General features: G+C 45.4%; 1 protein-coding gene across 17 annotated transcripts in view; it reads right to left on the minus strand.

Moving 5' to 3' along the window:
- LOC119460942 (lysine-specific demethylase 5A) overlaps positions 1-25,468 on the minus strand; it is a 115,208-nt gene that overhangs the window by 6,322 nt on the left and 83,418 nt on the right. For 5 of the 17 annotated variants that reach the window (XM_049672795.1, XM_049672798.1, XM_049672807.1 and 2 more), the window contains exons 23-31: positions 22,235-22,378; positions 21,040-21,211; positions 17,169-17,464; positions 15,786-16,002; positions 12,581-12,663; positions 11,721-11,838; positions 8,946-9,181; positions 8,673-8,750; positions 873-1,049 (exon numbers count right to left, since the gene is read on the minus strand). The exons of 2 other annotated variants lie outside the window; for them this stretch is intronic. In XM_049672795.1, coding sequence (XP_049528752.1) covers positions 873-1,049; positions 8,673-8,750; positions 8,946-9,181; positions 11,721-11,838; positions 12,581-12,663; positions 15,786-16,002; positions 17,169-17,464; positions 21,040-21,211; positions 22,235-22,378 — 1,521 coding nt within the window. The remainder of the gene's footprint in view (positions 1-872; positions 1,050-8,672; positions 8,751-8,945; positions 9,182-11,720; positions 11,839-12,580; positions 12,664-15,785; positions 16,003-17,168; positions 17,465-21,039; positions 21,212-22,234; positions 22,379-25,468) is intronic. 10 more of the 17 variants (XM_049672811.1, XM_049672794.1, XM_049672810.1 and 7 more) reach the window with 7 other exon arrangements.

Consider the following 25,468-nt stretch of genomic DNA (forward strand, 5'->3'; position numbering starts at 1 on the left):
CACGTCATAGTAGAGAGCTCTGGATTAATTTTGACAAGCTGGGGTTCTTTAACGTGCACCCAATGCACGGTACCAGGGCATTTTTGCATTTCACCCCCATCAAAATGTGGATGCCGCGGCTGGGAGTTGATCCCACGACTTTGTGCTCAGCAGTGCAACGCCAAAGCCACTAAACCACCTCGGCAGGTAAGCTGTGCCTAATGACCAAATAATAAAAAACTAACTCCAGTAAACCTAAAGCTTATATTCCAACATTAAGAAGATTCAGTGACTGACTGATTGATGAATCAATTGATTTATGGGTTAAATGCATCAGCACACGACAGGGACAAAATGCCATAGCAGAAGGCCTCGCCCTCAACAGGATGCAGTCTGGATATGAACCAGTGACCATAGGTTGGCATACTCAGAAGTACAGTTACTCATACTCGGTCCTTCATGATTTTACAGGCATGAGATAGAGCGTTAGTGCTGGCGGGTTTGAGTGGATGGGAGTATAAACTGGAGTGAGTGCCGGTTAATATGAGTACCAATGAAAGTCAGTGATAGTGATTTTGAGCAGACGCTAGTATGAACGTGAGTGACTGTGTATGTGAACAAATGCTGGTCAGTGGGAGTTGAGGACACTTATGAGCACGAGTGGGTGCTGGTAAATGTGAATGGAAGCAATTATGAATGCGAGTGAGTGTTGGTGAGCATGAGTAGGAATGTGAGTGGGTGCTGATGAATGTGAGTGCACGTAAGTATGAGCGATTAGTACATAGCTTACGAATATATTAGTGAGTGGACATGAGTAAGTATCTGCATAATCTGCTGACCTATGCCCGTGACCTTGTATGAATTCTTCCAGCCTGCACTCAACACGTACGAACCTTGCGCTCGGGCTGCTTTCCAGCATCGGCCCCACCTCTGGGCACCTTCTTGACGCCGCTGGCTGCTTTGGTTGAAGAGTCGGCCGTGCCTGAGGCTCCCTGGCTGGCTGCTGTGGACGGATTGCCAGCCTCGTCCTTGGCTGGTGCTCGCTTCTGCAACTTTGGCTTCGGCCGTGGCTGCGCATGTTGGCAACAACAACAATGTTGACGCAGAACCATACCACCAACAATTCTGTTTCAAAATTCATAAACAAAACTTGCAACGACCATTTGAATTGAAAACATGAATTCCTTTCAGAACATTTTAGTAATTATCTAAAGAATGCCACAACACTAATGAAAAACTAAACACTATTAGTAACGGCCACTCGAGAAAAATACAGTCAACTTTCCTTAATTTGAGCCTGATGGGACAGGCAAAATTGACCGAATTATCAGGCAGCTTGAATTAAACAAGACGCAGAAAAAAATGCCAGAACACACTACTGTATCTTTGCCAGTATTTGTCCGAATCTAACGTGCCCTCGAAATAAATGGGCGCCCACTTTCTACGTGTCCAAAGCAGAAATGTAGCGCGCAGCTGATTTTTAGCAAGCAAACTATTTGTTGCACAATGGCAGCCAGTTTCCTAAAGTTAGCCTCACCACACATTTTTTTTTTTTTTTTATTTAGTGCCGCCGCAATACATCTGTGTCCTGTGGTATAGCATACAAATGCTGCGAAGGTGGCTTTGGATTTGTATCTGATTATACCACACGTTAGAATAATACTGTAATCGGACATTGTGAGCTATGGTTATTGCTTGAAAATCTTCCTAGGGCAGGTCGAAAATAGGCATTTTTGACGGGAGATGGCGTGTGTTCAATGTATCCACTAGAGCACTGCACGGGCTCGGGCATACCCGAAAGCCCGGGCCGGGCCGGGTAGGACGGTTTTTTCACGGGCTCGGGCACAGCCTGTGCTTTTTGACCGAGGCTCGGACTTTCTCGTGGTGTGTATGTAACGTGCAGCGAGATATCCTCGCGCGTCTCGACTCTGAAAAACCTGTTGCCCCGCAGCTGGAAGCTAGTAGTCCTACTTCTGTGTACTTCCCCTTTCTTCTTCCATCATATTTTGCGCTGTTTGAACAGAATGTAAAAGTCCAGAAAGACCGAAGTCGCCTCAAACCAAAGGATGCCATTGTATTCTTTACCTAAATCAATGTAATTAATGCTTTCGGTGCGGTGCAAGCGCGTTTGCGACTTGCTGATTCTTCAAAGGCGATTTGGTAAAACGATGACTGGTAAGTTAAGATAATTCGTCACGCGGCTGAAATATGGCACTGCGTCTATCCATGATCGCACGCATGTTCTCAACCGGCCGCCTAGCAGCAGCGCATTACGCTGCACCATGGAGGAATGAGCAGCTTTCTTTCTCCATTTACTACATCCATGCACTGCGCACACGATCGGTCGTGGCTGCGCTTCTGCTATAGCATAGTATACGATTGAATGGGACGAGCGGCTGGGGCGGCGCATGCTTCGCAGTGAGGTGCCTGACGTGGAAAAATACTGTGGCGGTGCTGCGATAGAAGTGGATTGGGCCGCATCAAGGTTGCGCCGTTGGAAACTGCTGGTGCTACTGCTCGGCAGGGTCATTCGTACTACTTCGCGCGCTAGTATTTGCGTTCAGACCGCTGAAATGGTGTTCATAATTGCATATGCCATGTATTTATGCCTTAAGAATAAAGTCATTCTTTTCTTTTATTTTTTTAATGCCGCTCGGTGATCTTTTTCGGTATCGGGCCGGGTTCGGGCCAGTTTCGAGCCGGGCTCGGGCCGGGCCTAGGTAAAGGGGTGGCGGGCCGGGCGGGTAACGTAGATTATTTCCGGGCCCAGCCTGGGCCCGGGTATCGCCATAAAAAGTTTGGTCGGGCTTGGGCGGGCAGCCCAACATGAAAACAGGCCCGGGCCTGGCCCGGGCTGAAAAAATCAGCCCGTGCAGTGCTCTAGCATCCACTGTGCCCTAAGCTCCACTGAGACAGACGCTGCGACTAGTGGGGTCGCTATTAGGGCCACCGTAGGGGTCAGGTAAGAGCGTGCTGACTGGTCAAGTTCTAATTATCCGATGAAGGCCAATTTTAGGATTAACGGTAGTCTACTATATCAACAAGCTTTTCAGAGGTAGTGGTCACCTCTTTACAGTTACCTATTTCCTTCATATTTAATAACAATAATAATAAATAGCAGTAATAACAACGAAAAAATAAATGTCGACTACAGTTGAACCCATTTATAATGCCTCCAGATATACCAATCTATTGGTTATAATGACATGTCACGGCATTAATGATTTTCTGACCCTGCCTATTGAAGCTAAGTCTAAATATAACGAACATTTTTGAAAGCGACATACTGCTACAATGAACACTTCAAATCTAGTAGCCGTAAAAGGAGGGCGCATTCGAACTTTCGAAGCACGAAAGCGCGACTGAACAGGGCGCATGGCAGCATGCGCATCCCCCTGCCTCCAGACAGACCACAGCGAATGTTCGACCACCGAATGAACAAGCGCCACACGCGGATTTAGGGACTGCAAGTACAGTCACTCGCTTCCGACCATGCTAGGATGACCATGCTTTTAAGGCATGTCTCCAGTGTTCTTCAGGGCGAAGCAGTACAGTGTACGGTGGTCGTGGCCTTCGATCGCGGAGGCCACGAAAATGTCACAGTGGTGCAGAGTTTGCCGTGCGTCAACTTGGTGGCACTGCGTGCAATCTCAGAAGCTACAGCGGTGGCACTCTTGCTTTTGCGCAGTTCTCCTTCCAGTACCGCGTGCACAACATTATGTATGCTATCTGGACGATTCGGACCAACGTTGCTATCATTGCTCAAGCGTGGCTCAAGCATTGCTATCGATATTCACGCGGCCCGAATTGGCTTGAATGCAGTACGACACACCGCTGCCACGCAAAGTTGCAAAGAGTGGGGGGTTTCAGTTCACCGACGCTTCGTTTACGAAGTTGTTGCTGATAACGGTTCGTAATGAGGTTCTACCTTTCGAACGTCGCACTTTTTCGGCTGAAGCGTCATAAAGAAATGCAACTTCGCGGCTCTCTTGGCGCGTGTAGCCAAGCTGCAGCCATAACGGCAAGACCTTTGCAAAATGCCGGCATGCTGTAGTAGTTTGCGCTTCCAGCCAACTAGAACGCTTCACTATCACATGCAGAATCCACTCGTGCCCTACTGATAGTAAAATATATCACAAGCTCTTAAAGAAGAAGAAAATGGCGGCGAATGCATTATTGGCTTTGAAATGGCAGGTGATTAGAACCAGCTGGGTGCCGTTTTGAAGGAGCTTTTCAAACCCTTTCAGGCGCTGTGTAAACAATTTTGTACACCACGATAGTGCAACAGCAAAAGTAATGACGAAAGTAATATTTAAAATGTGTCGCATACATCTTGAAACACTTCTGATTGGAATTATGCCGCAATATTGATAACACGTGTGAAACGTTTTAGCAAAACGAGTGGCAAGGTAGAGGGTTGGGTGTTTTTGCTCGGTGTGACTATGCTGTTGCATGTAGCGGGTTCACTTTTATTTTTCACAATTTCATGCACCAGGCATGAATTTCAAGTGGCCGGATAAGTTCTTTCTAAGCCTGCTAGACACAAAATAGTTGATGCTCTCATATTTGATGTTCCTATAGCGAGTTCTCGTGTGGAGTCCACATTCTGTAAACTTGACAAAACTCACTAACGAATTTAAAATTCTTAACCTATTCTGCAGCTGTACGCTTTCTATGGCTACGAAGATGCAAGAAATTTGGTGAAAGTAAGCTTTCAATCAACAGGATAAAGTGGCGTCTAAATGGGTTAATGGAAACTTGCAGTTAGATCCAGAAAAGCGCCTGAAACAAAAATGAAGATACTGAAAATCCTATTTTTCGACCCACGTGGTGTCTAACTGTAACTGCCAATGCCAGCTATAGTGTCATTTTACTGCATTTTTAAGGGAAATTCCACATATAACAAACTACTGATACAACGACCACTTACTTTCGTGGAACTGTTGAGATCATTACAAATGGGTTATACTGTATAGAATGTTGCAATGTCGAGCCCATTTATAAGCCACTTTTGCCCTCAAATGCCAGTTCTTCCAGCACAGAGAATAATTTCTTTGTCTATTTTAAACACCCTTTAACGCTTGTTAAACATTATCTGATGTCCCAAGCACTGAGGGTGAAAAGGTGGCTTCTGCACAGACTGCAGTCTACTCCTATCATGCATAACACGATATGCACAGCTATTTATGAAAGGGCTATTTATTGGGGTGTGCAAATACCGAATACAGTTAAGCCTGCTTATAACAAACCTCCATATAACGAATTCCTGGATATAACAAAGTTTTTCTATTCCCCGCCGTTACTCCATAGAAGCACATGTATTTGAGACCTCTATGTAACGAAGTGGCAGCGGGAGACCCCCTCGAAATAACGAATTTTCCCCGCCGACAACCTGAGATTTCGCCCCAAATTTTGTCATTTTTGCGCGAGCAGTAACTGGAAGCATCTTCTCCGCCGCGACGGAATGCGAAGCGAGCGTACGTGTGCGTTCGTGCGAGCGTGTGCGAGGCGGGCCTGACCTTTCCCCCTCCCTTCATTCAAACCTGATCCTGCTGCTTGCATACAGCTGGCCTAGCCCGCTAAGCCGGCACTCCCCTTTTCCAGATGATGTTGCCGAAGGAAAAAAAAAAAAGTTTTTTGTTTTTCAACGCGCTGGCAGCCCCACTCTTTGATTACTGCGCAAGTCTCTGCGCTGCACTTCACTAACCTGACACTAGGTGACACTATACGACGCTACGACACCATCGTGTCACTCACTCTTCGTTTCCAACGCCTCGTGCTTGTGCGAAACGACACGCGTCCACGCATCCAGTACGTGTGCTTAGGCATTAGTCTACCAAGTTAGTTAAACAGCGAATGGTTACCAGTTTATACGGCTGATAAAACTACTATCCTTACTTCGTATCGGTGTCTGCTAATTTGCTGTCGCAATCGATGCTTCGCCTTTCGGGCAAAACTGGGACTTTTTGTTCATTGCAACTACCGTATTTACACGATTGTAGGTCGACCCATTTTTTCAAATTTGGCAATCCAATGTTGGGGGGTCGACTTAGAATCGAAACCGAACCGTGTACCGCTAGTAACGGCAAGAGAAACGAGAAATCAGGGGTGCTACGGCGTGGTTACAACTTTGCACCTACGTTTTTATGGTTACGGTAGAAGCGTAGCGTAATAATTTACTGTATTGCATACATTTTGATTGCGCGCACCACGAGCGCACGGCTCTTGTGGTAGCATCGATCATGGAAGAGCCGCCGTTTAGGGGGTATTGGTAGATGGCGGAAGAGCCGCCGTTAGGGGGGTATTGGTAGTTGGCGGAAGAGCCGTCGTTAAGGGGGTATTGGTAGTTGGCGGAAGAGCCGTCGTTTGGGGGGTATTAGTAGTTGGCGGAAGAGCTTTTCTTTGAGATACGATTGTTTTCGACGGCCGCTCGCATCTGTCACTTCTGCTGTTGTGCTGAATCGTCGCGCCTGTCATGAGTGCCAAGAACTTTCGACGCTCGTTCTCAGCAGCGTTCAAACGGGCTGCTATCCTCCATGTTGAGGAAACTAACAACTGCGCAGCGGGACGCAAGTCTGGCTACTGTGTGCGGGTGGGTCCTCTCTGCGTGGGGGGCTATTTCACACGATGTCGTGGTGCGGTCGTTCGCAAAGTGTGGACTCACTTTTGATGACGACGTGCTGTGGGACCGCAGCAGCTATGACGGCAGCAGTACCAGTGAGGTCAACTCTAGTGACGATGAGTAGTCTTAGCAACCCCATCAATAAATATCCCTTGTATGAAATGCACTCACGTGGTTTTTCTCTCCTCCCCCCCCCCCTCCCCCAATTTTTTTTTTTTTTTTTGAGACATGCAATTTTGGGGGGGTCGACCTACATTCGAGTCGACTTACAATCGTGTAAATACGGTACTATTAGTGTATTGGGAGTAAATCTTGAGCGATAGTTGTATTTCTGTATGAAATCATGAGGTGCGCTTTACTGTAAAGGATTTTTTTCCCTCTCTTTTGCTCACGGAAAACTGGGTGCGCGTTACAACTAAGGGTGCGTTAGAATTGAGTAAATACGGTAAGCGTTTCTTTTTCGAATTTTCGTGCCAAACCTGCATATAACGAAGTTTTTTTGGGAATTTCATTCTATCCAGGTTTAACTGTAGTAGATTTCAAATCGAATATCAGAAAATTCAACACTAACTTTTATGCTTCCAAATTTAGTGCGATAAACACAGTGCTGTACATACTCAGGAGGCTAATCACATAACTTAAGAATCTTGCTAGCTATTACTAACTTAGGTACCTAAGAATCAAGATGTATAGTATGCTCTACTCTTATTAAAGAGAACGTCAAATTAGTACACCAGCACTGATAACTCAGTTTGTCTATGAAGGTCTGGAAAATATTTTTTACCAATAGAATGTTTCTCGCACAATTTAAAAAAAAAGTTTACTGCTACTACTAATGTCATATAGAATTAGTGCTCGTTTCCCCTCTAAAGCTAAAGCAATAGCGAAGTTGTCCTAAATACCAATGGGGCTTTCAGTTTAATGGTGGGCCATACTGTGCTCAATGGTTTTGTTCTACTGCTTAGAAAGTACTGCTTTCCAGTTTTCTTCCAGAAAACAGGAGGGTTTTTCCATCTTTATGGCTGGTGCTTTTTGTGGGTTATCGTCAGCTCGTTAAGGCCATTCTGAGTGGCAGACAATAGCAGGGAATGCACATCACGTTACATGGCACCGCTTCGTGCGTCGACCGTGGTCTGCGCCGACGGTGAAGAGTTCTTAAATCGGGAGAGCCCACGGCACGTTCGCGTGACGTCCTCCCTCCCCCATTTTTATTTTTTTTTCCTTTTTCCAGCCGCATCCATCTGCCGTCTGTGTAAATGCGTCTGCAGTCGGGGGTCAGCGCATGGACACATGGTATTTTCGAGCCCGCCATGTAAATGCAAAGCTAGTCTTGTGACGGGTTCCTCGAAGCTGGGACAAGCTAGGACAATCAAACATGGCCTCCGCTGCGCTCCCGTTTCTTCTTCAGTGCATTGCACTGCGAAGGCTATGGCGGAGTTTGGCGTGGCCACAATGCTCTGCCTTCGAAATGTCACCTTGGCGCGCACTTCAAATCACATTTTGCATGTTAACGTAGACTACACGACTTCCGATTTTGGTGCCTACGACATGCTTAGCGTAAGCGAAACGCGATTGTCTTAAGCAAGCCGCAGTGCGCTTAGCCAGTGACTCGTGGCGGCCATGGTGTAGCCGACTGCAGCGACCAATAGCAGCCGTGTACGGGAATCCGCTTTATTACGAAATAAAATGTCCAGAAGAGAGTGAGGAACTGACTTCCGTTTGAAAAGAGCGCGTTTGAGAGAAAGGTGACTTCGCGCTCCGCTTGCAAGCTTCACGCACTGCGTGCCAAAGCCAAACTTGGTTGAGATGTTCACAGCAGCGTATGCTACCCGTGGACTATGTTATTTCGCCAAGCCAGAGGTGTGGTTCAGGGCCTCCAAAGGTACCACCGATATTCGATTCACGAATCGAATTATTCGAACGTTCACTATTCCATTTGAAACCAAATATTTTTTAGTAATTTAACAGTTACTGGCCATATCTGCAATAGGTGCACAAAACATAACTTTTGCCTACTTGTCTAAGGAAGGACCCTTGTTTGCAAAAAAGAAAAAGCCTTTGTTGAACCTACCTTGGCTGTGGCTTCGGGCTGCTCTACCTTGCGTTTTTTTGTTCTCTTCTCTAGTCTCTTTGAAGCCTCCGTGTACTCCTAGAAAGGAAAAGCAGACAAAAGATTCAGACAATGAGGCAAAGACAATCTTTTGGGTTTGGTGCAGGCCTCAGTATTATTTTATGACATCATCGATGCTGGCATTATGTTTATCCTCGTCACTGGGCATGGCCACCCTGCAGCTTGGGAACTCTGAAGACTTCTCAACTACAAGGAGCCGGGTAGTTCACTCACCTCAAACTCGGGGAAGTTGTCAAAAGGGTACTGGGGGTCCCTTGGTGGTTTGGTGGCCTGAAGTATGCGCCAAATGTGGCCAGTCTCGTCAAGCGACACCTCTAGCAGGTCACCCTCGGTGAGTAGGGCTTCCAGGCGTGCCTTGGCCCCTGCGCTCAATTCCAGCACAGGGCTCTCGACCTGCCGTGGCACCAGCGGAGACTTGCGTGCGTGCTTGCGTGGTGAAGGGTTGCACACTGCGGGAGACACATTTGCAGCAGTTCCATCAGCGTCTTAACAGCCTCTTAACTTGGGTGAGTTAGTAATTCATTTTTATTTACAAATATGCGATGGACAGGCCACCAAGCACAAACTACAACAAACCCATTGCTACTTCCAAATGACATTTACGAGAAGACTAAATGCACACATGCTGTAGAAATACCAAGGTAACAAACAGACACAACCGATAATCTTGGCTCAAAGTGTCTGTCAAAGCACTGCTGAACTGCCACCAGCCTACCCTACTTGCACCAATAGTCAATGTCCAATTTTTCGTACCCCCTAGCGAATGTGAAAACGTCCAAAAACTTGGCAAGTCCAAAAGAATGAATGCATGCCTTTAACTGCCCTCAAGGGCTCAAATCACCACAGCCACATCTGAAATAGCTTTAAAGATCTGCCAGTACAAACATTATGTGTTTCGGTGCTCATACTGATAGCGGCGCACATGTATAATTAGGAACACATTTTATGTCCCGTGACAGTGACACCTTTGCACTCTTGGTATGTTTGATCGCGCAATACAACTGTACTGCGGCAAAGCTGACTTTTGGGAACTGGCATTATGCAATGCTTTAGGCATCTCGGTGCTCGTACTGTGACAGGAGACGGCGGGTGCTTTGGTGTCCTGTGACAGTGGCCCTTTTGCACTCTTGGGATGCTTCACCGCAATACATTGTGTATGCTTGACTGTGTAACACCGCTGTAGTGCGGCGAAGCTGCCTTCCAATACAGTCGACGACCGATAATTTGGACTTCACGGGCAACGTAAATAAGTGCGAACTATCGAATGTCCGAAAAAACGAATGTGCCCAAAAAGTATAATTTTATTTCCGTTTAATGCCCCCTGTGCAAGGAAGAAGTGGTCGATTCGTTGCTGCACACACTTCCGCTTACGTGCAACCAAGTACGCCTATATTTCTGCCGGTTTTCTGTTGTCGCTGTACGCCGATGCAAGGACTGCAAAGGCTCAAGTCAGATACGCACGGCACATGATCATCCGAGTTAGAGTCGCAGTTTCACGGTGGGCAAACTTGCTCAATTATTTCGTCATCGTTCAGTTTGGCACACAACACCACGCTGTCGACGACTGCAAAGTCTTCAAATGTAATGGCGGCAGGAATCGGCACACCGCAGCCTAACAGGTCATCCGCATTTGAGCTCGTTGTAGTAGGCGGCAGTTCAGACATCTTCAGTTGCGGAGTCGGGGTCATTCGGACTGCAACTCAAGACTCATTTGGAGTCAGACTACAACGAGACCGTTGGTGCCATTTGACGCGGCCTATCGATAACATCACAAGAATGACTTCTTGGAGCCAGCAGAGCGCCGTCCGGAATGCCAACTAAACAAACCGAATGGCGAGAGCGAGCGGGCCATGCGCTCGGATACCGGAATAGGATGTGATGCTCGTGATGTTGATGCAACCTCACAATTCAGGCAAAGCCTCCAAGATCAGCATTTGTAATTTAATCTGAGGCGTAGTGCTGTGACCGATAAGGCCTCAGAGATTACCGTTTCACATGTAATCTCTGAGGCCATACTTCATGTATCATCGAGGTTGCCAGAGGAGATAATGGTGGCAGAATCCGCGTACATACAGTTATGGATGGAGTCCAGATAATCGAATGTAGAGCTGGCGGCTGTCCGAAATATCGGCCGTCCTTACACATAAAGTCTACGGGGCCATCGCGGCACCGCCAATGGCCAAATTACCGAGCATGTCCGAATTATCGGTGTCCGATTTATCGGTCCGCGACTTTAACAGGCGTTGTGGTACGCTTCATGCTCTTGGCTGCTATGGCACCCATTCGGTTAACTTTATTAACTGATGACCATTATCTGCTCTACAGATTACATGACCTGCAAAACTTCACCTTTTCCTCTTGACGTCAGCTGGAACATCAGCTATACATGCTTTTTCTCTAATCCAAACTTTCCCATCTCTTTATGTTACACATTATCATACTTTTTTTTTCTTGCCAATGCACTGGGCTCAACCACTAAACATGTGCACTGAATCAAATCAATGTTAGACATTAGGTAATACTCTGCGAGCAGACGCTCTCACAATCCCAGGCTACAAAATGGTGCAAAAACCTTTTTTCCTCTTTTCTATGCTGCATCACTCATGGAAAAAGAAGCCTTAACAGTGTTTGCATATGTTTTTCCATCTATCTGACAGATTAACTTCGTATGCTTTATGCAACATCACATCAGGTTGCCTTAGAGGAGTGTTTTTCCCCTGAGTTGCATGCATGGTTGCATCAAATTACCCAAATAAAGTAATGCATGCATTTACACCTCAAGAATCAGATCAAAAAGAAAAGATCAATAAAGAAATCCTATTTAATAAACCTGATATGCATACTAACTACGATGGAACTTTACCAGAATTTCACATTTGGTCAGAGAGTGATTCAGTGAAGCATTGCATAGTGAGTACCAAAAAGGTGTTCGGATCACGATGTGCCAAACACGCAAACCGAAACAATGTGATGTTATAGAATACTGACCAGCATTATTCTTGGATGCAGTCGAATAGGCATGCTCCATGCTGCTGTAGCTGTCGCATGGAGGCTTTTCATCGTCCATGGATGGCTTCACGTCACCGTCACCAAGTCCATCCTGAGACTGAGGAGGGAATGAGAAAACGAATAAATGATAAACAACCAACTCCATGCTAACAACTCGCATTTTGATAAATACTACAGTAAGCTGACAGCTGATCGACTGATTGAACATATCACAGCAACACAAAGTCTATGAGAGACACCATGGTGAGAAGGGCTACAGATTCAATTTTGACCACCTGGAGATCTTCAACCACCACCCAAAGCTTGGAACACAGGCGTTTCTGCATTCTGTCCTCAATGGAATGCGGCTGATACGACATTGTGCTAAGCACAACACTGTAGCCACCAAACCATCCTGGTGGAAAGTAACTTAGTGCTTCACGAGTAGTTGCGATGATTGTAAACAAGTATATGTGCAAAAGCACTCTTATGTGCTTAGTGTATTTTCTAGTACCCCACCTGACACAAACGTAATCCTGCAATGAAAACCTGAATGCTTACAGGTCAGCAACTCTCACTACATGTTACACAAAGTCCTGGTTGCCGATTAGTATAAACTTTCATTTATCCGCTAGCTCGGTCCTTAGTAAACTGCTGTGTAGAAATTGAATACGGCATAATATGCAGCACAGTACGCACTTCTGGTCAATGCACAATCAATATTGCAAGTGCCACTGAACACACTTGCTGATGATGCTCCCAATGTGCTGGCATGTAGGCCTTGATTTACAATAACAAAGAGATGTGATTATGATGAAGAAACCTCAATACAAAAAACACTAAATAAGGGTCACACGTACCAGAGACACCTCCTGTTCTGCAGCAACAGTAGGAACAGCGTCCTCTGGGACACTAGTTGCCTCTATGTCAGAGCCACTGCCATCTGCAAAAAATGATTAAGAAAAATGCAAGACCTGCTGTATAGTAAAGGATGCTTAGAATTCTTGATCAGGACAGCCCATCACGTGAAACTGAAATAGGCAACCTTGAATGCATGAACTCCGTCAAGATAAGCTGGCATACCAGTGACACAAAAAGAGCAGCACCAAGTTAGTTTAGTCTGGCAGGACAATTTTTCAAGACTCAATCTACAATTACAGTTAAACAAAACAAGATATTTTTTGTCATTGAAATTTGCTTTTTTCCAACTGCCCAATAATGCAGAAAATTTTCCGGCCCTTACCGTGTAAAAAAAATCTGTCGGAAATTGTACTTAGTTGCATAAAAGGACGAATTTCAATTTCACAAAATTTCAGTAGAGGCAAACCTCAATATAACTAACCAGAATGTAACGAAATTCGCGATGTAACAAACTATTTTCATTACCCGACCTTAGTTCCATTGAAAACCGTGTACTAGTATTTTTCTTTTTGGGATTTAACGAAGCAATCTTGTGACCCAGTTTCGATTTAACAAACTTTTCGACCTTTTCAAGCATTTACTTCGAGCCTGACAATTAGTAAACCAAGCAAAAAACTGTCAAATGTCGGTCAAGGCAAAAGTTAATCCAAGCGTCCTTCCGCATGAAAAGCTTGCATGCCGTGATGCGGTATGCAGGAAACACCGCTGCTGCGCCGCATTTGTGGTGTTGGTAAACAACTTGCGAAGGCTGAGGGGCGTGCAGCAGCTCGGAGGAACACGAGAGCTGATGATTCATTCAGCGCAAGGGGGACGAGGACGGAGTGAATGCTTGGTAACGCGATCAAGCACGTACTAGGGGTAAGGGGGAGAGGAACGCATGCCTATCTGCCCTCTCCTCCTAGCAGGCATCTCCTCTTTGCATGCATTCATGTGCGGGCAATGCGCCACATCTTGGGAGGTAATCTGTGGCAAGTGCAAAGGCCTAACTGAAACGGTTGGTGCTTTGATGCGCATTGGATTCCCCCGCGTCTATAGTGCTGGCGGTCGCGTAATCTCAAGTTTCCGAGACACAGTGTGAAGTGTTCACTCGCATTGTGACAGAGTTCGTGGCCATTGAGTGTGACCTGTTAACGTTTGCCTGAGCGCATGCACGCAAAACCGATAAAACTACGAACTTCGTGTAATAGTCTCTTTGCTATCACCATCCGTGCTCCGCCTTTCTGGTGAACTGGCTTTTTCTTTTTTTTTTTGCTCAGTACGAATATCCGTATCTTTTTACACTTTTGTTTTTAATTTGTGGGCGCCGGATGCGAACACTAAGCGTGGTCAGCCATGGCGTCCAAGGTTTGCAGGGCCGCGTGAAACAACACACAGAAATCTCCGACGCCACGACCCACGTCAATAGATGGCTCTCAGCGCGATCTGCACTGCACGTACTGGTTCTCATAAGCGCGCTATTATGGCCTGACCTTGTGATTTGTTTATAAGTGCTTACTGACAAGATGCTATCTACCAGGAATGCTCTAGGAATTTGTGAAGTTGTTTTTACTGCTGAAACTTCAAAATCTTGAATTAATGAAATTTGCAATTTAACCCTCTACTGCACGAATTATGACACCATGTGGGAAATGTTTTTTTTTTTTTTTTTTTGCTGTGTAATTGTATTTTTCATGAAAAGAAAGCATTCTGAAAAAAAAAAAAAATGTTTACTGGCATGTGGTGATAAAGATATCAGTATGTGCCAAATATGGTGCATTGTGCAAATCCACCGAAACCTTTTGCGCATTAGGTGAAGTGAAAATGGCAACTGAAGGAGGCTACTTGTCTCGTGAAACAGAACAAAACAATTGCTTCCTGAATTCAAGCACAGGTTGACTGCATTTACTGCAGCGCACAGAAGATACTTTTTTTGCAAAGTGGACGCTTGCAGCGCTTTCTATTGTCGTCAAATTTGGGTCAGTGTCCCACTTGGTCGGCTCGAACATCCTACACAGCACGCCTCCAGCCAACAAAACATGCATCGGATCCCATTTTGGCGCCAAATACAAAAGCGCGTCAGTCGACACTGCTTTACTATGATTTGGGAATGTTATACGCAATTGTTTTATTTACTCATCCATTCGATAATCATCATACGAGTTCGAAAGGTCTGAACATTCACTTCCAGGGGGAATATCAGTGCCAGTCATCCTCTGTTGAGGCTTTCTCAACCTGTAAAATGTGCGCGAGTCCATGCTCTCACTCCAGCTGCATCCATCCGGAGATTTGCACAGTGTGCCAAATATGGCACATACCGTCTTGTGGTTCAAGATCACAGTTTCGTACATGAAAAAAATATACATTTTTTCATTCCTGTTTGCTGTTTATCCCTAAAATTAGAAAACTATAATTTTAATTGTTGTTGCATACATTTAAAATACAAAAAACGAATGTTCAAACCCAGCCCATAAGCCAAAATAATTTTAAGCGTTTTTTCAAGACAAGAAATGTTTCTACTTTGGAAAGCTATCAATAGATGGCAATACAAGTTTAATTCAAGATCAGGAAGGCTATGGGCCCTGTTTTGGGTGCATAATTTTCTTCGCCGGCTTTCTTGCAATAGCCTAAAAAAGAATAACCACTATGTGCCAAATTTGGCACGCTGTGCAATAGAGGGTAAAAGTTTTTCGCTGGAAGTACCACTTCGTTATATCAAGGTTTAACTGCATTTGGTTGAAGTGGAAGTGATGTTGGTCATTAGCACAGGTAATTAATGGTGAATTGTACCTTTTTGATTACGTGCCTGAACTCCAGCAGCAGTATGCCAATAGGGCATCGTGGATTTCAATGTATTTTCGCATATTTAGGCTGCTTTTGTTCAGGAAATGTAACCAAGCTCACTAAGTTGAGCTTTTGACTGGGTCACAATGTAATGCTTTATCAGTAAACTATTAATCAGCCCTGAGCAGGCACTGTAAAATTCAGGATGCCATGGAAGGCAAGCTTGGAAACTTTATTCCTGTCTCGTTTTTGCCTCATTTCTGGGTTGCCAAGAGTCTGCCCATGGTAAGACTGACATTTCTTTAAGTCAACATTTTTGTTAAGTTCCAATTTAAATGAAGAGAGGTGAAGTCTAAACATCTCATCAGCCACCCCAGAACTCACTCTTATCCTGTGATCGGAGGCCCCCAAAGGCTGACTGTGCCACGCTCTGCAGGTGCGGCTGCAATTCTGGCTTGCTGGCTGCTCGAAGCAGCTCTGCGCTGATGATCTTCTCGGTCTTCTCGCGTGCTGCCTGCTCCACCATCTTCTGGGAGAGGACCGACAGCTTGGCCAGGGCTGCCGCCAGCTCATCGGTGGCCAGTGCCTGCCGTGCACGGTCCTATACAACAACAGGACAGGCACTATCACTTGGGCGTTACAGCTATGCACAAGTGTAGACACACACTTGAATGGTATACCGACACTTTACACCCATTATGCTCCTGTACACAATGTTACCCTATGTTTATGTAGTAGTGCCACATGCATTCCAGCTCTTGCATTTGTATTAGTTCTTAGTAACTGATGCATTTTCTGATCAGACGCAGTTCCCCCCCCCCCCCCCTTTTTTTTTAATTTTCATTCTCTACAGCTGTGTTCTTATACTTTTTTGTGCAAAAAAAATTTTTTCTTCTTTTACAGTACTAAATTTGTGCACACTACCCAAAAGCATTTTTCTGCGTTATGTACCATCTGCCCATTATTGTTTTCTGTAGTTCTGTAACCCTCCCCCCGCCTCACCTCATGTTCAGATTTTTGAAATCTGCACTTGGAGTTCTAGCTGCAAGTGCAGGATGAAGCTGTGTCAATTCACTGCACAGGTATGTAGAGAGATGCCAGTGCCACCAACTGCAAGTCATTTGTGGCTAAGCCGGGAAATGGGTACAGGTATGTAGAGAGATGCCAGTGCCACCAACTACAAGTCATTTGTGGCTAAGCCGGGCAATGGGTACAGATATGTAGAGAGATGCCAGTGCCACCAACTGCAAGTCATTTGTGGCTAAGCCGGGCAATGGGTACAGATATGTAGAGAGATGCCAGTGCCACCAACTACAAGTCATTTGTGGCTAAGCCGGGCAATGGGTACAGATATGAAGAGAGATGCCAGTGCCACCAACTACAAGTCATTTGTGGCTAAGCCGGGCAATGGGTAGTGTCCAAATCACATCCCCCAGTGACAGCTTCCTCGGAGTAACAGCTGCCATCACCAAGGCCATGCTTTTGTGTACTGCAGGCCCCGGAAGAATTCCAAGGGCCAGAAACACGTCTTGGCCGCCACGTTTTGGGCATCAGCTATTGCATACTTGCCAGAGGAAAAATTGGCACATGCTCTTACATGTGAATGATGGGTAGCACAGGACAGTCTTAAGGGGGGTGTAGAACACCCCCCTTAAGACTGTCCTGTGCTACCCATCATTCACATGTAGGCTGAACCATCACGCTTACAGCTACAGTAGACACTAGCGCCATATCACCATAGGAAACTGGTCTGCAGCAAACCCATACCTGCCACGACATGGCCCGCTCGGTGAGACACTGCAGTGCTTCTCCTTCAGGCAGCCGGACGGGCAACTTCTGCAGTGACACCAACAGTGACAGAATGGTCTCGAGCCGAGGCCGCCGCGACCGCAGGCACGCAGGGCACAGGAACTTGCTCTCCTTGGCTGAGACAGCAGAGGCCACGGATGCCCCTGGCGAGGAAGAGCCACCGCCGCCACCGCCACCACCACCAGGGCTGCTGCCTCCCCCGGAGTTGCCAGCCTTGGCCGCACCCCTCGGCTTGGGTGTCGGCACGCAACTGGCTGCAGAGGCAGAGATGTCACACCATATCAGCTTTTTCGCGATCTTGGAGAACAAATCAAACAAATTTGTAGCAATACACTCGACATTCATCAAACCTGCGATTACATTTCCCAGACATTCACAACATACAGTGCAGTCTAGTTATAACGATACCACATAAGACAATATATCGGTTATAACGATGAGTCGACTTAAGAGTATCAACTTATGCATTAGGGCTATGAGAAAAAAAACCATATATAACGATACGTTATTCACCGCATATTGGGTATAACGATCTAAATTTTGCTTCTGGGCAGCGTTTCTCATGCAGAATAATCGTGAAATTGCGTTTTAACAGAGACGGGGCGAAAAGTTTGCCTACGCGTGTTCATATCTGCCGCCATTACTGTGCAGCACATCCAGCCCACGCGCTGATTGCGAAAGCCACAGAAAGCATCGCAAGTTGGCGCAGCGTGCACAAGATAGCGCCAGCTGCTTTGCATCTGCATCTCCGGCGGTCGTGCGAGCGTCCATAGAAGATGAGGCAGAAAAAAAAAGAAAGAAAGCGATAAGTGGACGGTGTCTGCGCTCCCTTTCTCTCTCTTTCTCTCAGCGAGCACGGAATTGCGCCGCGGAAGCAGCGGGGTGCGCCGAGCAAGCGCAAAGCTGTATCGCTTGAGACGTAGCTGCTAATTTTTAATTTTGCAGACTTGAGTACGAGCTCGCGCCTCGATCATGTAAGCTAGAAGCAGTGGCCATGCCGATCAACGGAAGAGGGGGGGCTTAGTGCACTAGGACGAAGCCCACATGGGGTGAAACTAACACGGTGGAAGCCGCTGACATAACCGCACTATGGGAGCACGTCGCTACTGATGATGAAATAGGTAGTGCTTCGATGGAGGAGTTTCCGAGTGCAGATAGTGCTGCCTTGTTCTACGGAGACATCTCCTACGTGGTGATCATTGTCGCGACAGACGGCAGCGTTGTGCGACGGAGGCGACGACAGCGACTCCGATGTTCAAGCAGAGTGCACTGTCGTCGATCGAGTCACTCATTCATTTCATGCACACTAAATAATAGCCGCCAGTGTTAGCGCAGCAGCTGGACATGATGCACACCGTGGATGTGAACTTGAAACTTTCGCGAAAGCAAGTGCAGATTTCTATATCAGCGCGCCTAACGATTGAAACTCTATTTAGACGTATAAATAAACGTTCACAGCCTACTTTCTACAACGTTGAGTTTTTATCGCAAGTGGCACATTTGGTGTCGGGACTACAAAAGTATAATCAATTTTTTGTTTTGTTTTTTATTTACAGCAGTCCAGATATAGCGATGATCGGTTATCACGATCTGATTTTTTGGTTCTTCAAGATATCGTTATAAGTGGACTGCATTGTATATGGTAAAAAAAGCGTTCAGTATTCAGGAACCTAAAGACCGAACAGCTCACCAGTTACTGTTGTAAACAGTTAGTTACTTTTGCCATGAAGAAGTTCTTTCTTAGCAATACATTTCGGTTTCCATTTTAGCTTGTTCTTGGTTCTGCACGTGTGTGTTTATGTGTATGTGTGTGCACATTAGTTCAATTTTATTAATTTAGCCTTTTCACCATATACAGTTAAACCTGGATATAACGAAATTGACAAATTCCCTAAAAACTTGGTTATAAAGAGGATTTCGTTATATGCAGGTTCGGCTCAAAAATTCGAAAAAGAAACGCTTACCGTATTTGCTCGATTCTAACGCGCCCTCTATTGTAACGTGCACCCGTTTTCCGTTTTCATAGAAGCACTCATCCTTGGAATGTCACACCAGGTACTGGATGCGTGGACACGTGTCGTTTCGCACAAGTGCGAGGCGTCAGAAACGAATAGCGAGCAACACGATGGTGTCGTATAATGTCACCTAGTGTCAGGTTAGTGAAGTGAAGCGCAGAGACTTGCGCAGTAACCAAAGAGTGGCGCCGCCAGCGCATTGAAAAATAAAAAATTATTTTTTTTCCTTCGGCAACATCAACTGGAAAAGGAGAGTGCCTGCTTGGCGGGCTAGGCCAGCTGCAGCAAGCGGCGGGATCAGGTTTGAATGAAGGGAGGGAGAAAGGTCACGCCCGCGGCGGCAAGATCGCCGGGTCGAGGGATGCAGGCCCGCCTCGCGCACGCTCGCACGCCTGCACGCACGCACACGTGCGCTCGCTCTCGCCTTGCAGGCGCCGTGAATTCGAGCGTGCCGAGCGCACTGCCGCCGCTCCGCATTCTGTCGCGGCGGAGAAGGTGCTTCCAGTTGCTGCTCGTGCAAAAATGACAAAATTTGGGGCGAAATCTCTAGGTTGTCGGCGGGGAAAATTCGTTATTTCGAGGGGGTCTCCCGCTGCCACTTCGTCACATAGAGGTCTCAAATACATGTGCTTTTATTGAGTAATAGCAGGGAATAGAAAAACTTTGTTATATCTAGGAATTCGCTATATGGAGGTTCGTTATAAGCAGCTTTAACTGTATGTCACTTTCACATGTGTGACAGATGGTCACACTTCGTCGTATCTATTCATTGCTTCACTCTTGTTCACCTTACAGTGTCTTGCCAAATATTGATGTATGGCTTCTAGTCTAGCCATGACTGCTGAAATGCCAGATGGTAAATACTGTATTTTGCACATTACCAAATAAAATTTTTGATTGCCTGAATGATTGAACATGCACAAATAGGTGACGTCCAAATCATGTGACATTTCACCACCCATGCTTTTGGTGACTGCTGTCTTATATCTGTCTCATAGCTGACAACGGGTGTTTTGGAGCTGGCTGTCCAACTATCTCAGCTTTGGATGTTCTAAACTCAATCCCATAGAACGTAACTTAGTTTCTTCCATGCATTTCATATGTTCTGCTTGCCTGAGAACGAATGGTGACTCCAGAGATCACCAAAAACACAGTCTTTTGAGATCACGCCATGCTGCACTGTTGCAAATGCAGAACGCCATTATTTCAGAGGCCATGCAAAACCTGATGCACACTCGGAACCCTTCAAGGGTCAGTTTTTTTTTTTTTCATGAAATGATGAAATGCAACCCTCTTTCTCATTAAAATTTACCTTTTTCTGATTGTCCGATAATTCGAAAAATTTTGCAGCCCCTTCCATGTAAGAAAAACCCATTCGCGATTGTACTTATTTCAAGTTATTTGCATAAAATATTGAATTAACATAATGAAATTTCTATATAATAAAGCAAATTGCCGATTTTACATACTTCCTTATAATGAGGTTTAAATGTAAATAGAAGCTAGTTTCTTTGATAACAGCACTTGGCTGTTGCCATACCCAGCATTTGGACCACTGCTGGAGTGTTCTGAAACAACCTAATACCTAATCAAAGATGCTATACATTCACCAGATTTGTAACGCAGGCTTTATTACTCATTGTTCTGTTTACCCCAGCTAGTGTTCTGAACAGGGTGTTACAGTTGAACCTTGTTATAGCAAACACAGTTAACTGAATTTATGGCTATACCAAACTCTTGATTAAGTTCTACAAAACTTTACAGGGCAGCCAACTCCTACCAATGGAGGGAAAAAAGAGAGAGGGTATAATCACCATGGAACCAGTCCTTGCAGAGCTCGCACTGCAGCATGTGGCCTCCGAATGAGTTGTTGCAGGTGCAGTAGCGCGCCTGGCCTGTGTCTTCGAGGCGCTTCCGTAAATTGTGCGCACGCAGCTGCTTCATGCTCTCCAGCTCCTGTGCACCGGACTCTTTGAAAGCAGCCACCTAGCATGATTAGACCGAATGCGAGTGCATCATCATTAACCCATTCAGTTACCGCTTACTTCAGACAGAAAAAAAATTCACACATAAAAATGTCTTCGCAGGATTAATGTAACAGAGTTCTCGCTTGTCCACATGTGTATATTATTCTTTACGGAATACCAGGTTACTGGAGATGACAGCCGTAGCAATGCTGGTAGTGACATGTGATGCTTTGTCTAACCTTGACATGTTACAAACATTCTTGCTACATGGGTGTTATTGTCAAGGAAAAAAAATGCCGCAGTTTCGCCTGAAAGGTGAAGCATAAATTGCAATAGCAAATTAGTAGAGAGCTATATGGATTAAGGATAGTAGTTTTATCGGCTGCATAAACTTGGACACATTCGCTTACTAATTGAATTAACAAGTACGGTGTCAGTGCGCACAAGCAAACATGAATAGGTCACACTCGATGGCTGCCGACAACCAATGTCAAAATCCCCTCCCTCCCATCCCCCCACGGCCTTTCAAATGATGGAAGTCATCGCATTTGCTCTCCGCCGTGTGTTCGCACATGTGGGCGCGCGCTTTCACTCACACATACAGCATATGGCACCCGGCGACAATTTTATCGCCCTTGGACTTTATATGGAACCACACGGCGATGGCAGAAATCCGCTTGGAGTGTCCATATAATTGCTATCGTAATAAAACAAATGCATATTGACTACATCGCTGCTGGCTCTTTACACCACCAGATAAGCAGAATATGGTTAGTTATTGCAATAATACTTATGCATTCGCTCTAGCTAAGATTCAGTGCTGTAAGATGGCACCACCAACCCAGCTGTTAATGTTTATGTTTCCAGTAACTCAATTCTGCAATTTATGGACAAGCTAAGACTCTCTAAAAACAGACATATCAAAGTTTCAGTACACAATCACAGTTACTTTGGCAATTCTAAATGCAACTTCTTTTAAAAAATAAATTAAGTGCAAAAGTGCCGCACATGACAATGCCCAGTTGCTTTTTCCAAGACTTACAATGCTGGCCGCGTCCTTGGCCTCTTCCACTTTGATCTCTGGTGGCTCTTCCTTTTCTGGCAGCGGTGGTCCGTCACGCATACGTTTCTTTTTGCCTCGTGCAGTGACCTGATAGATGCCAATGTCTCGCCGAGGTGACAACACCTGCAACATGCATCGAAATTTGCACCACATTGTCATAAACTCTACAACAAAGACTTCTGCTGACACTCCATGGATGAGGTTGAACAACGGTATACGCTGCCCGAGCAGAGGAAGAAGGGAACAAGACTGGGCAGAGAGGGGTACAGAATATCATATTGGGAAAAATGCAAAGTTGCTATGAGTGTGATGAAAGGAGGGACATTGCCAACAGAGAAAAAAAAAAATATTGCAATTATAACGATCAGGAAGTGTGTAACGAAGCTGCAGTCGCATTTTGGCACCATGTAATCCAAGACAATAATAACGGGTCACATACACAAGAGCCAGGTTTTTACTAGATGCCCTCTGTGGTATTGGACTGGCTGTTGTGCTATGTAAAGCATGCTAGCAAGACTGTGTTCAGCACAAGTGGCCAGACGCTCAAAAGCTGGAAGGCCTCTGTTTGTGCATGTGAGGTCATGCCGGCGCAAATCGTAGTAAACAGAGGGCCATCAGAGTGCATTGTACAGAAGTCCCCCCCTCCCTTCAACATTCTTTGCACTCTCGCAACTTACAGTCAAACCCACCTATAACGATCCCAGATATAACGACCACATTTCAGGGCATTTACAATTTTCAGACCCAGCCTATTGAAACTGCTTCCAGATATAACAAACGTTCTTTAAATCGCCGTACTGCTACAACGAACGCTTCTAACTTGGTCACAGTGAAAAGAGGATGCTTGAAAAGTGTGAAAGCATGGAAGCGCGATCAAACTGGGCGCATAGCAGCGTGTGCCTCACTACAGTTAAACCGGGTCTATGATGCAGCCTTAAAAATGAGCAAGCAACTGCCCCGTGTGGGTTTCGGAAGCCGCAACGAAGGTCACTCGCTTTTAGGCACGCCTTTAGGAAGGAGGAGGAGGCGTACAGCATGGCGCATGTGCCGGTGCGACATCTGATGCTACGACGGCGGTGCTCTCGCTTATTCGCAATTGTCCGTGCAGCACCACGTGCATTATGCCTATTTCAATGATTTAGAACGACCATCTGTGTCCTTCCACCATGAGAACAATGGCCGCTTAATCGCTCCTGTCGTTGCTGTCGATATTCAAGCAGCCCGAGTCGGCACTCCGCCACCACGCAATGTTGCAAAGGGTCGGCAGTTTACTACGCCGTTATCAGGAGATCATGGTTCGGCGACACTTTGTTTATGCGGTGACCTTTTGAACATTGCATTTTTTTTACCTGAAGCAACATAGATAACGTCATTTAACGGCTTTTGTGTGGCTGATACGCAGTCTTAATGTTGAGACCAACCACCATGTCTGAGACCTTCGCAGAATGGCGGCATGCTGCAGTAGTTTCTGAAGTTTACATTCCAGCCAACCAGAATGCGTCCATCTCTTATGCAGAATGCAGTCATGCTGGTAGTAAAATCTACAAGCTCTCGAATAAAAAATGCCGGCTGCGCTTCGCTTCGAAATGACGGGTAATTGGAACAGGGCGCCGTTTTGAAAGAGCTATACGACGCCGCATTTCGTTTTTTCTATGCACATTTCTAATGGAAATTTGCTGGTAGGCGTGGAAACGCACCGGGAACAAAAATGACACTGAAAATATGGTTTCTGGACCAAAGTGCTGGCAAATTGCAACTGCTGATGCCAGCTTCAGCGTGGTCACTTTTTGAGCGTTTTCAAGGCTGAGTCTATAACTAACTACTGATAAAAGGACCACATTTTGCGGAACTGTCGAGTTTGTTATAAACGGTTCTGACTGTACACAAAATCTTCTATAGACATAGGCTGGCTTTCCTGCCAAGCTTTAGAACCCAGTGGTTGGTGTTGCTGTATTCTAAAGCATGAATTTTTTTCTAACTGGAGCACTATATTCAGAGCAGGCTTGTGAACAAAAAATATGGTGTTTTCACTAGCTTCCAGTTACACAGAAAAAGAAAAACACTTTTGCTATGCATAGATAGGGCAATTACAGTTGTTTGCATTAACATCACCCATCCCAATGTAGAAGTTGTAAACACTATATTGTGCAACATTCCATTAACAGACTTACCCATTAGATCAGAATGTAAGAAGCACAGTTACAGCAGCCCGTAGAAGTTGACGAGGGCTTGCACCTCTTATTACTTAGGTTGCATGACTCGCAAGAGTGAGTAACACAACAGAGGCAGTGCGCACTACGGTGAATTCTACAGTGTACAATACAGCCGTAATACTAAGTGGTATACTGTAATGTCCACTTAAATGTAGGCTTACACGTACAACTGTGGCTTTGATTTGATCCTTTTAGCTTGTGCTTAGCAGGGGATCGCCACAGCTACTTATCCAAGGTGCCCTAAACCACGTTTTATCGAAATCGAGAAATGCATTTAAGTTAGAATACAATTCAGAATATTGTCACCGTGAGTCTGGCCGCTATGGCGGCTCAGCTATATCTATATTGTCTGAAATTAAGTACAAGCGTAGGTTTGACTTGTCTTTAAATGTTTTGAACTGTGAATCCGTGTGGATTGAGGCTAACTTTTCCCCTTCCAGCAATCTAAATAACTTGATTATTGCATGCATTTACCGTTCCCCATCTTCATCCCCTATACCGGATTTTCTACATCTCCGCCGCAGTATTCAATATAATCTCTGCTGAAAACAAGAAAGTTGTGCTGGTTTGTATATCAATATTTATTTATTGGATACTGATAGCAACAGCACAATAGCATATAGTGATTGCTTTCTTGGTTTCGGGCTTGAGTCACTAATTTCATCACCTACTTGATTTTCACCCAATGGAACTGGCACTCTTCTTGACCATGTTTTAAGCAATATCACACCAATGCCACGCACAGGTGTCATTGATATGCTTATCACTGATCATCTGCCTGTATTTGCAACTTTCACCGCAACACTACCTCGCTATAACACGTGCCATTTTACTTCTAGCTTACATCAGGGTAACTTTATCAATACAATTCATGGCACTGACTGGACTTCCTTTAGCAACTTGCGTGATCCTGAAAAACCACTAGAGAATTTCTGCTCCTAGTTTCTCAAAGCTGTGTATGCAAACACTAAAACTGTCAAATGCAAGAAAATATATAGAT

Source organism: Dermacentor silvarum, chromosome 8, assembly GCF_013339745.2.
Source record: "Dermacentor silvarum isolate Dsil-2018 chromosome 8, BIME_Dsil_1.4, whole genome shotgun sequence".
Lineage (NCBI taxonomy): Eukaryota > Metazoa > Arthropoda > Arachnida > Ixodida > Ixodidae > Dermacentor > Dermacentor silvarum.